Source organism: Mus caroli, chromosome 12 (assembly GCF_900094665.2).
Source record: "Mus caroli chromosome 12, CAROLI_EIJ_v1.1, whole genome shotgun sequence".
In the NCBI taxonomy this organism is placed as follows: Eukaryota; Metazoa; Chordata; class Mammalia; order Rodentia; family Muridae; genus Mus; species Mus caroli.
In genome coordinates, this window is record NC_034581.1 from 78,801,230 (window position 1) to 78,815,601 (window position 14,372).

A 14,372-nucleotide genomic window follows, 5' to 3' on the forward strand; every position below is an offset into this window, starting at 1 on the left:
CCAGTCTGGCCTCATAATTGAAACACCACTTCTGTCTTAGCCTCTCAGTGCTGATATTACAGGCACAAGCCTCCCCACCTTTATTTGGTTTTTATTCTTTTTGTCTCAAAGATTTTATCTTTAATTATGTGCATGGGTGTTGGGGGGTGGGGTATACATGTGTGTTCATGTACCGACAGAGGCCAGAATCCTCTGGAGGCTGGATCCTCTGGAGCCAGAGCTATAAGCAGTTGTTAGCTGACTGATGTGGGTCCTGGAAACTGAACTCTGGTCCTCTGCAAGACCTATACATGCTGGATCATCTCTCCAAGCCCCCATCCTAATTTTATTTTGAGGAGGGTCTCGTGTAGCCCAGGCTAGCTCTGAGCTCCTGATTCTCTTGCCTCTGCCTCCCAAGCGCTGGAATTAAAATGTTCTGTTCACTTCCCTCAAGAATCTTCTATATTTCTCAGCTGTAAACAGCATATTGTTTATGACAGTTTAGTGTGTACGTTAAATTTACCCATATCGAGTTGTAATCTTTTATAACACGACACCCTTTAGTTTACCCAAATTGGATATTCACGTAACTTTGAAGTCTTCTTTATTTTCTGTTTTGATGCTTGAACCCAGAGTCTTGGGTATGCTTGAGAAATCAAACTACCACTGAGCTACACTCCCAGCCTTTGTTTTTTTGTTGTTTTTGTTTTGTTCAGAATATCTCTTTTATTATCAACAAAAAGCTGATAGATCTTTATCTATTAAATTTTCTCCTAGCATTTAAAGGCTTACATCATTAAATGCACTTTCTCCTCGAGGTCTTTCCCCAGAGTTCTGTTTAATGACTCTTTGTACCTTTCCATGGGATTTGGTACAGAAAACATCCTGACTTACCTTCTCCCTAATAGACTCTAAATTATTTGAGGCGGGAGTTTTGTATTCCTTGCAATTCAAGAATCACAGCAATACTTGATTGGAGATCTAGGCTCATCTTTTTTAAAAAAAACTTTTCGCCCGCTGGCTGGCGCATGCGCCGTGACGGTCTCGGGCTCCCCGGCAGACACCTCGCAGCTCCGCAGTGACGTAGCGGCGCTGCTTAGCAGTGACGCAGCAGCCCGCGCCACCCTTCACGCCGCAGCTACTGCCAGCCGTTTCGGCGCTCCGGAGTCGAAGATGGCAGAACAAGTTTCTCAGGGAAAGTCCGGGGACCAGGTGTGCACCTTCCTCTTCAAAAAGCCCGGGCGGAAAGGAAGTGCTGGCCGTCGGAAGCGGCCGGCGTGCGACCCGGAGTCTGGGGAAAGCGGAAGCAGTAGCGACGAAGGATGCTCCGTTGTGCGACCGGAGAAGAAGCGGGCGGCCCACAATCCGATGATCCAGAAGACGAGTGGCAGCGGTAAACAGAAAGGGGCCTACTGTGATCTGAGCAGCGAAGAGGAAGAGAAGGCGGGGAATGAGAGTCTAGGCGTCGTCTACAAGTCCACGCGCTCGGCGAAACCAGTGGGGCCCGAGGATATGGGGGCCACAGCAGTCTACGAGTTGGACACAGAGAAAGAGCGAGACGCACAGGCCATTTTTGAGCGCAGTCAGAAAATCCAGGAGGAACTGAGAGGCAAGGAGGATGACAAAATCTATCGTGGAATTAATAATTACCAGAAATACATGAAGCCCAAGGATACATCCATGGGCAATGCCTCCTCTGGCATGGTGAGAAAGGGCCCCATCCGAGCCCCTGAACACCTACGCGCTACTGTGCGCTGGGATTACCAGCCTGATATTTGTAAGGACTACAAGGAGACTGGCTTCTGTGGCTTTGGAGACAGCTGCAAATTCCTCCATGACCGTTCAGATTACAAGCACGGATGGCAGATAGAACGCGAACTCGATGAGGGCCGCTACGGTGTGTATGAAGACGAAAACTATGAAGTAGAAAGTGATGATGAGGAAATACCATTCAAATGTTTCATCTGTCGTCAAACCTTCCAGAATCCGGTTGTCACCAAGTGTAAACATTATTTCTGTGAGACCTGTGCACTGCAGCATTTCCGAACCACTCCGCGATGCTATGTTTGTGAGCAACAGACCCATGGAGTTTTCAATCCTGCCAAAGAACTGATTGCTAAACTGGAGAAGTATCGAAAAGCAGAGGGTGGTGCTTCCAGCACCCCAGAAGACGCCGATGGGATCTAATTGCCATTACTTAGATTTCCCATAATTGTCAAATCTCAAAAGTACTTTTTGTTTTGGTCATCTCAAACCAAAGCAATCACAATTGAAGAAATACTAAGTTTTCTAGGAAGAATATCCAAGTTTTGTTTTATATGACATGCTGGAGATGGAATCAATACAGTTAACTTAAAGAACTCTCCTGTTTATAGCTATACTTTCTGAATCTAAATAAAGAACTAGCTCATACTCTAGTACCCTGGTGTGATTTTTCTTTTTTAAAGAACAATGCTGCCACCTATTGGAGAGGTAGATTTCAGACTATTTAAAGAGGGCTGCTGAGGAACACTTACAATTCAAGGGAAAAGTTAGTGCCTTACTGGAAAAAAATAGGGCAGGTTTGTGGAATCTGAAATGTAGAAGAAATGAGGCAGATATGAGGGCCCTATATACTTAAAATTGTGATGTATATATAGGTAAGAGATTATTTGTATAGAATTCACTGCATGTTGAGTCTAATACATTTAGTTTATGAAAAGGGATTCAAGTTATTTCAAAGGGAAACAATGAAAGATTAGTGTGTTTGTTGTATGTGTATGTGTGGGCACTCTACCTTTGTGCAATTAGGGAAGTCAGTTGACAATTTTGTAGTGTCATCTCCATCCACATTTACTTAAATCTCAAACTTAAGTTGCCAGGATTGTGTGACAGACACCTTTATCCCTTTACCTTCTGAGCCATCTCACTTGCTCCTTGTTTGAGTTTTTGAGGCAATCTTTCTGTATCTCAGATTGACCTTCAAATCATTATATATTCAAGGCAGGTCTTAAATTTGGAATCATTTTGCCTAGGGCTTCTAACTTCTGGGATTACAATTGTGAATCACCATTCTCAGCCACTAATTTTTGCCTTAACTTTTATTTACTTTGTGTTTGTGTGTGTAGAAGTCAAAATAAAACTTGGAGTCAGGTATTTCCTTCCACTGTGTGGGTCCTGGGTACCTTTACCCATTGACCCATTTTGTTGGCCCCACTAATTGTCTTTTGAAAGATTTATTGATATACAGATTTTGAGGGGAGTCTAATAACGTATCAAAGATTCATCTCCAGATGCTAGACTGGGGTGACTGGGGTTTATTTGACCCATCCATGAACTGGTACATTGACATTAATTTTGAAAGTGTGACAAAATAAGCCATTTGAAAAATTAAATGCAAACAGTGAAAAGAACATCTGAAAGAAAAATAAAACAGATTTAGTATATTAGAACAAATTATAATAGAGAAAGTTGTTAAATAACTGAAAGTAATTTGAAAGTTTGTTTGCCTTCCAAAGCTGGAATTATAGGTGGGTGCCACATCTACCTGTCATTTACATGAATTCTAGGGATCTGAGCTATTCTTTTTTATATTTGGCAGATTGTGTAGTCTGGTTCCTAAGGTTTCTTCCAATTTAAGAACTTTATTGTTTTGTAATTCCATATTTTGTAAGTCTTGAAGAGAGTATATCTGAATGCCCTAGGAACTGTTATTCATAAAAATCTTCAAGAAACTCAATGTCTAGTAATCGTGGAGACAGTAAAGGAAGACGTGCTAAGAGGTGATAACACTGATTCTGTGTGTTCAAGATATGATAGACAGTGTATCTTCAGAATTCTCTATGACTATGTCCCACTCAATCTTTCCTTTAACCTTTTTTTTTTTTTTAGCTGAAAGAAAATTTAAGGAACTCAGAGAAGAACTATCAGGAGACTCTCAGAAGACTAGAAAGCAGATTTTTTGAAGAAAAGGTATTAGTATTAAGACGTGCTTTGTGGGCTGGACCTAGCCCTCCTGCACATATGTTACAGATATGCAGTTTGGTCTCCATGTGGATCTCCAACAATTGGAGCAAGGACTATTCCAAACGCTGTTGCCTGTCTGTGGAATTTGTTCTAGCTGGGCTGCCTTGTCTGACCTCAGTGGGAGAGAATGAACCTAGCCCCACAGACACTTGGTGTGCCACGGTGGAGCAATACCCAGAGGGAGCCTCCATCTTCTCAGAGGGCAAAGGGAGTGGGAAGAAAGGATTGTGGGAAGGGGTGACTGGGAGGGTGGGCAGTGAGCAGGATGTAAAGTGAATTAATAAAAATAAAATGACGAGCCGGGCAGTGGTGGCACACGCCTTTAATCCCAGCACTCAGGAGGCAGAGGCAGGCGGATTTCTGAGTTCGAGGCCAGCTGGTCTACAAAGTGAGTTCCAGGACAGCCACGGCTATACAGAGAAACCCTGTCTCGAAAAACAAAAAAAATAAAATAAAATAAAAATAAAATGAAAAGAAAAAAAAAAAGTCCTGTATGGAAAAAAAAAAAAAAGGAAAAGGAAAAAAAGAAATGCTTTGTTTATTAGAACAAAGATATGTTCATCTGCACTATGATCATTCCAGCATTCAGTTTGGTGTCTTGATAGGAAATATTAACAAGTAGCAGAAGATAAGTGTAGGGACATGCACTGGTGTGCACCTATGATTGTGGGACATAAGAGGCTGCTGAGGGAGAAAGATCTTGAGTTCAAAGCCACCTCTGAGCCTCATGGCAAGTTTTATGCCAGCCTGGGCTATACTAAGACTTGTCTCAAAAAAAAAAAAAAATTAAAGTACAAATGAGGGAAAACAAACTTTTATATTCTATGAATCTCAGTATCTATTCCTTTTTTCTTCTCCACTTAGATATTTCTTAATTTTTAACTGATAAATAAAAAATAAAATTTGTGGGCCGGGCGTGGTGGTGCCTGCCTTAAATCCCAGCACTTGGGAGGCAGAGGCAGGCTGATTTCTGAGTCCGAGGCCAGCCTGGACTACAAAGTGAGTTCCAGGACAGCCAGGGCTACACAGAGAAACCCTATCTCGAAAAACCAAAAAAAAAAAAAAAAAAATTAAAATAAAATAAAATTTGTACATTCTAATGGCATACCATGCAGTTTCTCAATATCTTTATACAATGCTTGAGTTAAACCTACCTTTTCAGTTTGTTTCTTACTTTTTGAGGTAAGGGCCTATGTAGCCCAGCTTGCCCTGACCTTGCTATTTAGTGGGACTCTGCCTTGAACTCTTGATTCTCCCACAGAGGTGTAGATCGTGACCCATTATAATTGATATCTATCTGCTCACAGAAGTACCCTTTGTGATGGACCTTTCAAAATATTTTCTTCTATCTTTTAAAAACATATTTTACATTGTTATCAATAGTCAAACTGCTTGTGTAATAGCTTGTATGTAACTATAACTTAGCACAGAAGTCCACATTCCTCCATCTTATCCACTCTGTGTTGGGAAGTTTTATGTCAACTTGATACATGCTAGAATCCTGTGTGAGGATGGAGCTTCAATTACGAAAATGCCTCCACAGGACTGGGCTGTAGTGAAGTCTGAGGGACATTACTTCAACAGTAGTGGATGTGGGAAGGCCCAGCTCATTGTGAAGGGTGCCATCCCTCGGCTGGTGCTCCTGAATGCTATAAGAAAGCAGATTGAGCCAATACCCAGCATTCCTCAGTGACATCTGCACCAGCTCTTACCTCCAGGTTCCTGCTCTGACTTTTCTCAGACTGTGATGTGGAAGTGTAAAGCAAAATAAACTCTTCCCAGTTTGTTTTTGGTCATGGTGCTTCTTCACAACAGAAACCCTAAGGTACCCTCTTCATTTTCCCTGGGCTCTATAACTGCCATTGCAGTCTCAACTTCCCTGAGATTATCTATCATCCTCTTACCCATTTTGTGGTGTTATGGATTGAAAACAGGATATCACACATGGTAGGCAAGCACCCCACCACTGAGCCTTCCAGCCACAGGTAAACCTTTCTGGATTGTATTTCTGAGGGAAATCGTGTAGTTCTTGTCTTTCTGAGTCTTGCTTGTTTCACAAGCAAGATTTATTTTAATTGTAAGCACAATTGTTTAATTTAAGCACAATTATCTCTAGTTCTATTCAAGTTGTAACAAATGACAGGGTTTTTTGTTCCTTTTTATGGCAATAGCATTTCATTATGTACATCCACCAAATCCATTCATCAGTTAGTGGTAGGCACTTAGGTGGTTTCTATTCCAGAGTGTTGAATATCCTCAAGAGGGACTGTCATCTTGTCTTCACAAGGCTTGAGGCCTCAGCTTGTTATTTGCCCTCCTTTTTTTCTTTTTCTTTTTTTTAATTTTCAAGTTTGTTGAGATGGAATCTCACTATGCAGCCTTGATTCACCTGGACCCAAAATGTAGATCAGGCTGGCCTTGAACTCACAGAGGGTCCTCCTACCTCTGCCTCCTGAGTGCTGGTTATTATAGGTGTGTGTCATCTTGCCCTGTACAGTCTTCAATTTTAAAGTTAGTGACTTTCATCGTGTTTTGTTTAGCAAAAGCTATCCTCTTGGCTCTGCTTCTAAAATAAATGTCTCTTTTCCTATTTTATGCACATGCCATTGTTCCAGCTTGCTTTTCTGTCTCTGTGTTAATCATCATGACCAAAAGGACTTGGAGAGGGAAGGGTTTATTTCATCTTCTAATTTCCATGTCACACTCCATCACTGAGAGAGGTGAAGGCAGGAACATGGAGGCAGAAACTGAAGCAGAGACCGTGGAAGACTGCTGCTTACTGGCTTGTTCCCAGTCTACCTTGTTCTGCTATCTTTCTTATTCAGCCCAGGCCTATAGGGGGCCTCAGGACCTCCTACAGGAAGTGGCCATCAAGAAAATACCCCACAGACATGACTGCAGGTCAGTCTGATGGAGGCAGTTTGTCAGTTGATCCCCTGGAATTGGAGTTAGAGATAGCTGTGACCTGCCATGTTGGGTGCTTGGAATTGAACCCCAGCCCTCTGGAAGAGCAACCAGTACATTTAACCACCTAGCCTTGTCTCTAGCCCCATACTGTCCTTTTTGCTGGCTCTTTCCTCCACCAAAACTAAGAGTTCTTCATATCAAAACAGGAATATTTTTAAGTCTGTTTATTTAATTTTATGTGTGTCTGTCTGAGTATATGCATATGCACTTTGTGCCTGCAGGGTCCTGTGGATATTGGAAGGTGTCAGATCCCCTGGAACTGAAGTTATAGATGGTTGTGAGTCACCAAGTGGGTGCTAGAAACCCAATCCAGTCAAGGGAGGCATCTCTCTAGCCCCTAAACCAAGTATCCTGTTGGATGTTAAAATACCTGGTGATATGCAATGTTTGTTGTTAGAAGTATAGTTCTGTATTTAAACATATATTCTATTTTTAGCACCGTTTGGAGCAAGAGGCTGAGAAGAGGATCATAATGCTAGCAGAGAGAGCCCACCATGAAGCTGTAGTGTAAGAGACTGTTGCCTCAGTCAGACAGTCTTTCTTCATTGCTGTCTATTTTATTCTTAGCTTAGCTTCCTCTGTCCCTTGGCAAGCCTTCTTTAATTCTTGTCTACCCTTACTTTACTCTCTTTGTGTTCCCTACTCTTTCCCTGTCCACCCTTTCTGTAACAACATGGTAGCAACATCTTTCTCTTTGAAGTTAGACCCTGGCTATATACATGCATGCTGATTTATTTGAAAATTATTTTACTATATCTAGGTAGGTGTGTGTATATGTGAGGGAACACCACACAATGTGAGTGTGGAGGTCAGATAACTTGTAGAAAGGAAATCAGTTCTCTTTTCCACCATGTGGTTTCCAGGGATAGAATTCAGGTCATTAGGCTTGGTGGCAAGAGCCTTTACCCACTGAGCCATCTCGCTGGTTCCACTCGAAGAATTCTTAATATCCTTGAAAGTAAATTTCATTTTTAAAAAAAAGGCCATCCAGGCTTGGCAACAGACACTTAAAATAATCACAGTGGTTAGGAGGCTGAGGGAAGCAGCTCACTAGTTCTAGGACGTCCTAGGCTACACAGTGAGACCCTGATACAAAGAAATCTACAATAGGGCCATACTAGCCACTTTGCAGGACTATTGAAAGAGATTTGCATATAATAAGTTGAAGCTTTTTTTTTAGATGGTGACTCAGGAACTTGGGCTGCTGCCATCTTCTATCTCTGTCACTTTAGAGTTCTTTAGGTCTAGTCATATGACAAGGATGGAGAGGACATGGGAAACTGGTGCCACATGACAGTGTTTGAGGTGCTAGAGACTGAGAACCCAAACATGCACATTCATTCCACTGCTGACTGAGCTGCAGCCCTGCCCTTTTTTAACCTTTTGAAACTGAGTCTCACTAAGTTGCCAAAGCCGGCCTTGTACATGCTATGCAGTCAAAGCAGGCCATGAGCTTGTGATCCTCCTGCCTCAGTTTCCTTAATAGCTAAGATTAAAGGTGTGCTACTATTGCTAGCCCTTTTTTTTTTTTTTTAAGAAAAAGGGTCTTGCTATATATAGTTCAAGTTGATAACCAACTTGCATCATCATGATCAGCTAACACAGTTTTTCCCGTTACTGCTGAAGAAGTACTTCATCCTGAGGTCTTCATCTACCTAGTAATCGGTTAGTTACTCATAAGTGGTGGTAGTGTCATGTGTGTCCCATGTTTGGCCCTCCTCCAACTCTGGTGCTAGGGATTAAACTCAGAGTCTTGCACATGCTAAGCAAGTATTCTGTCCCTGAACTACACACCCAGCCTAGTGGTGGTCAGGGTAGTGTTTGGAGAATAAAACTGTTATTGTTCCTCTTAAGTATTTAAAACTTAGGTATGAGTCAGGCTCAGTGATACCTGCTTTTAATCCCACTGCGCCACAGGCAGAGGCAGAGGCAAATGGATCTCTGTGATTTTGAGGCTAGTTAGGTCTAGAGTGACCTTGACTCAAATCTCCCTGACCCTCTCAACCCCCCACCCCCACTCTACCACCCAACCCCACCCCAATGTAGTAAACTTAGGCCTATATTGTGGGCTCTTAAATGTGTGTGTGTGTGTGTGTGTGTGTGTGTGTGTGTGTGTGATCTCTATTTCAGGCAGTTGAACACTGCTGGAAGAAATGTTTTCAAAGAGAATGTTTATCTTCACAAGGCGCTTGCATACCACTTGAAGGAAGCTGAAATTCTCCAGCAAACCTCCAAGAAGATGGAAGAAAACCATTCCTGCCTTTTACAACAAAAGGTTCCCACTTGTATTTACATTGACTTTCTCTCTCTCTCTCTGTCTCTCTCTCTCTCTCTTTCTTTCTCTCTCTCTCTCTCTCTTTCTTTCTCTCTCTCTCTCTCTCTCTCTCTCTCTCTCTTTCTTTCTTTCTAGAATTGTGTTGGTAAATACCAAACATTGAGCATTATACCAATTGAGAAGGAGAGTATCCTGATAACTGTCTTATCTGAAAAGATTAATTAATTGCTAAGTGACTTTAAAGACACATTAAGCATGACTTTATAAATATATCAGAAATATAAACATGACTCTTACCCTCATATCTTAGAATACTCATTTTGCTTTGTTCATTGTTGAACCCTAAATCATTTACTAATTGGTTTGGCTGTAACAGACCTGACATTAATGGTATCATCACATAAAGGCTTAGGTTTTTTTAACCTAAAGGCACTTGCAGGAAAGTAATACCTATCAGGATTGTCTTCATTAATTCTCTGTAGCATATAGCTTACATCCTTAACATTTGAAAAAAATTTTATTTTGTGGGTATGGGTGTTTTGCCTGCATGCAGATCATCTGGAACTAGAATTACAGACAGTTGTGAGCCATCACATGGGTGCTGGGATTCAAACCTAGTTCCTCTACAAGAACATCAAAGGCTCTTAACTGCCTAGCCATCTCTCCAGCTCTCATCTTAGACAATTTCTTTCTTTTATTTTAGTGTTTGTGTATGCTGGACACTTCATGGCCAGAGTGGCTGATAGAGATCTAAGGGTTACTCCAAACAGCAGGAGGGAAACATGAGAAAAACCAAACCAAACCAAACCAAAATCTTAGCTCCTTTACTAATCTTCCCAGGTATCCTCTCTCCACTTCCATCCCAGCGAGGCGTGCTGGTGCACACCTTCAGTCCCAGCACTTGGGAGGTATAGCAGGCGGAGCTTTGAGTTCGAGGCCAGCCTGGTTTGAGAGCCTGTTCCAGAGCTGCCAGTGCTACACTACACAGAGAAACCCTGTCTCTAAAAAGAAAGAAAGAAACAAACAAATAAACAAATCCACTTATACTGCAACCTGCCTGACTTGTTCAACTTCAAGGGACCTTTATAGACTTGCTGGTGTTTTTTTGGTACAGTTTTATTGATTTCTATAATATATGTAACCTTGTATGAATTATAGAGGAACTTTGAAAGTTTCCTACTTAGTAAAATCAGTGAATCACCTTCACAGGTCTAGTCAAGGACCCAAGGATATGTATTGGCTACTTTTTCTGTCCACAGAGATTTTAAAATAATTGCTTCCACCTGACATGAAGCTCAGATCCCCATAGGTAACAGAAATTATTGAGAGACTTTAAATTCCAGGATATTTAAAGAAAAAAAAAACTCCCTTTCCTGTTTTTAAGGAAATCAATGATCTGTTGGTTAAGGAAAAGATTATGCAACTCACCCAGCAGAAATCACAAATCCAAACTCTCCAGAAGAAGGTGGTAAGCTTGGAGAACGCTCTGGCCTACATGACCACAGAGTTTGAGGCTGAAGTGTTGAAACTGCAGCAAAAGGCAATCATAGAGAACCAAGCAGGCTTGGTAGAGATTGACAAGCTGCAACAACTTCTTCAGATGAAGGACAAGGAGATGAACCGAGTGAAGAGGCTGGCTAAGAACATACTGGATGAGAGGACAGAAGTGGAACAGTTCTTTCTAGATGCTCTCTACGAAGTGAAGCAACAGATTCTGGACAGCAGGAAGCATTATAAGCAGATAGCACAAGCTGCTTTCAATTTAAAAATGAGAGCAGCATGTGCGGGAAAAACAGAATATCCCAGAATCAGGACCTTTGATGGCAAAGAACAAAGTACCAATAGTGTGAACCAGGATCTCTTGGAGGCTGAAAAATGGTACTAATAATGTATTGCCTTTTCGTGTCCTTGTTTTCATATTCTTTAAAAAAAATAAGAGCTCAGCAGGTTGTGGTGGCTCATGCCATAGCACAGGGCAGACACAAACCCCTGGGCTGGGCTACAGAGTGAGCCTGCCTTAACATGTCTTCTTTCTCTAAAAAAAGAACAAACTGAGATTGTTGCATAGATTATTAATAAGCTACTTGAGAACAGGAATTGACTTAACTTTGTAGTCCCCATGCTTGGCATAGTGTGTAAGACTTAGTATGTAAACTGGGCGTGGTGGCACATGCCTTTAATCCCAGCACTTGGGAGGCAGAGGCAGGTGGATTTCTGAGTTCGAGGCCAGCCTGGTCTACAGAGTGAGATCCAGGACAGCCAGGGCTACACAGAGAAACCCTGTCTCAAAAAAGCAACAACAACAACAACAAAAAAAGACTTAATATGTATTCTTGGTAGCCATGGCAGGAATCTGTTGAGGTGACTATTATTTTGTCCCATAAGATATCATTGTAATGTCTCTTACTTTCTTTTTCTTAGTTCTTATAAATTGGAAATTTGCTGAAAAAACTTGACTAAGTCCAGGTTAAACATTTTCAATTATACCCTTCTAGATATTTTATGGTGTTCCTTTACTATTCTGAGATAAAATTAATAGGTAACAACTTTTTAAAAATCAATGCAATAATTCTTAATGACTGTCATGCAGACATCTTCTGTGGACTGGAGAGCATTCTCTAGTGACCTCTGTATCACTCAATCAGAATTCTCAAAATGTCCAAACTCTCCAGAGATTTCCATGCACTATGAACAAGTGCAGTGTCTGCAGCAGCTCAGCCTATCCGGTGCACTTGGCTTCTCCATGGCACTTGGTTTCTAGTGATCTGCCCCTGCAAACCGCCCATCCAGGTCACAGCACATTGTGTTGTGTCTCTCACTTCATCTCAGCCCACAGAACATTCTGGATTGACTAGCATGCCGATAGTCTTTCTCAGATTGTATGGTTTGTAATGTGACGCTTGCTTTGAAATCATTACATATCTGGTTATGGAATAGGAAATTTCTATATCTTTAGAAGAAGATAAGTTTACTTTGATCACATTTTTTTACCTTTCTTTTCTTTTTCTTTGAAATTCTTCAGGCCAACTACTCAAAAAAATGTGGATATTAGAGATTTGACCTGGGAGCAGAAGGAAAAGGTCTTAAGATTGCTCTTTGCAAAAATGAATGGTTTTGCTGCTAGGTAATTTCTCATTTTTGTAATGAAATATCAGGTTGTCAAACCTAGAAGCTGCACAGGAGCAGTGACTGTACTGTTATTAAAGACAACACATTAAAGTCCTTAGTTACTTGTCCAGCCGTTGCAACTTTTAGACAGAGACTGGGAGATGAACAAATGAATATGGAAGCAAAAGGATCACCGATCAATCAATCAGCTGATCGTGTGGCACCTTTGGGGACACTTAACTCTTGAGCTTGTGTTGGTTTGCAAAGATGAGCAAATTATTTTAGGCTGATATTTGTTTGACTTGTTTATTTTGCAGCAGAGGCTCATGTAGTTCAGGTTGGCTTCTAGCTCACTGTCTCGTTGAGGCTAGCCTTGAAGTCCTGGTCTTCCTCCACCTTTCACGTGAGAATAATACTTAGGAACTTGGTAAAAGCTCATAGTGGTTTATGTACAACTGTAAATTCAACAGCAGAATATTCGTTAATTGACCTAAGTCCGGGGAGTGTAATCAAAAACAGCTAAAATAAATGACTTAGGCCATCACTTCAGCACTATTAGAGGTTACTAAGGATGCTTTCATGTTTATTAGAATAATGTTTCCATCATTTGACTAGGTTTATGCTGTTTTCATCAGCACTTGCTTGAAGTCAAGTTCAGGATTGACATATGTGACTTTTTGAGAAGTCAGCATGTGTTTGTTTTTTTTTACCTCTATAAACTTATTCAAAATAGTGAAGTCAGTTCTAGTCTATTTCCTGTTTATTGACCCCACACTTTATGCTGGGCCTGTCTCCGCTGGCTAACTTTTCTATGTCCTGTAAGTCCTGTGTTACACGTGTGCAGGTGTATGTGGTGTGGCTGCCGTGCAGACAGCATAGCACCAAGAGCCTTCCTCGGTAGCTCTCCCCTTTCTGTTAACCTTGAAAATTAGCTCAAGCTTTTTCTTTGTCAGGAACTTTTTTGACCTTCACAATGAAGACAGATTCCGCCAATCCAGGCCTCTCAGCCCTTTATATAATTCCTCTTATCTGCAGAGGGGGAAGGGGTCCAGGGTCATCCTAGGCTACACATTGAACCAGAGGTGGCTCTATTGCAGAACAACACTTGACATACGCTCTTTCTTTGTCTTGTTTTTAGTTCCCAGGACCTGCCTGTATTCTCCTTCAAATGCTAGGTTGGAGCTCATGTCTTCCTGCTTGTACTGCAAGCACTCTCACCCAGTGGCCTATCCTCCTCATTCCATGAAGTTCTGTTGTGGGACGGGGACTTCTCTAGGTGTCTTGATCACATCTCTCATTCAGCCTTGCCTTCCACTAGCAAGCATTGCCCATGAATACCTTTATTGTGATTGTCTCCAGAAAGACTTGTTTCTTGAATTCAACACGTTTGAACTTTAAACAGTTATATTCAATTCCTTATCGCATCTGTGTTGATAAGACGCATTCTGAAAATAGAAATCCTATCCAACTGAAATGCAACTCATCATTTTAAGGGTAGGAAGGCACAGGGACACATTGCCTCATTTGTTCATTGATATTTATCTACCACAGGAAATACAGTCAGAGTTCTAAGCCTCCTGTTCCAGACCATATTATTTATGGCAGCGGAGAAATGAAAGAAACTGGGTAAGATTCTCCGGCCAGAGTTATGAGTAAGAGTCTGACCACAGTGCCCTTTGTGAATATTTTATAGCTTAGCTAAGTGGAAATGATATAGCAAGTCTGTTGTTCTGAACCAAAGTCTACACATGACTGTTGAAACACTACTTTTTCCTTTATTATAGGGATGAAAATAACCTTCTAGATCAAACCTTTATCACCCAGCAAGCGCCAGTATCAGACTCCAATAGAATGGTGTCACCTGGTGTTATTCCTCAAGGATTACAGGACTCTGACATAGTAAGGAATCTGCTCTCTAATCAAACAATATATGACTGTTAGCTTTCACTATGTGATGTCTTGCTAGTTCGTGGTTCTCTACTACCCAAAGAGCTCTCAGGGATGATCATAGGCAATGTTATAACAATGTCCATACTAA

The 14,372-nt window shown here is 41.4% G+C and overlaps 2 protein-coding genes across 4 annotated transcripts in view; both read left to right on the forward strand.

Moving 5' to 3' along the window:
- The window catches only part of Bbof1 (basal body orientation factor 1), a 34,581-nt gene that overhangs the window by 7,474 nt on the left and 12,735 nt on the right, over positions 1-14,372 (forward strand). For all 3 annotated transcript variants that reach the window (XM_029484444.1, XM_021179612.2, XM_021179613.2), the window contains exons 5-11: positions 3,850-3,930; positions 7,388-7,458; positions 9,082-9,226; positions 10,611-11,104; positions 12,249-12,350; positions 13,886-13,960; positions 14,119-14,233. In XM_029484444.1, coding sequence (XP_029340304.1) covers positions 3,850-3,930; positions 7,388-7,458; positions 9,082-9,226; positions 10,611-11,104; positions 12,249-12,350; positions 13,886-13,960; positions 14,119-14,233 — 1,083 coding nt within the window. The remainder of the gene's footprint in view (positions 1-3,849; positions 3,931-7,387; positions 7,459-9,081; positions 9,227-10,610; positions 11,105-12,248; positions 12,351-13,885; positions 13,961-14,118; positions 14,234-14,372) is intronic.
- LOC110307384 (E3 ubiquitin-protein ligase RNF113A) lies at positions 1,022-2,396 on the forward strand. Its single transcript, XM_021179614.2, has one exon. The coding sequence runs from the start codon at positions 1,153-1,155 to the stop codon at positions 2,164-2,166; it is 1,014 nt and encodes a 337-aa protein (XP_021035273.1). The 5' UTR covers positions 1,022-1,152; the 3' UTR covers positions 2,167-2,396.

Excerpts from the sequence above, each read along its gene's own strand:
- LOC110307384 (XM_021179614.2), top strand. The coding sequence starts at position 1,153 with ATGGCAGAACAAGTTTCTCAGGGAAAGTCCGGGGACCAGGTGTGCACC.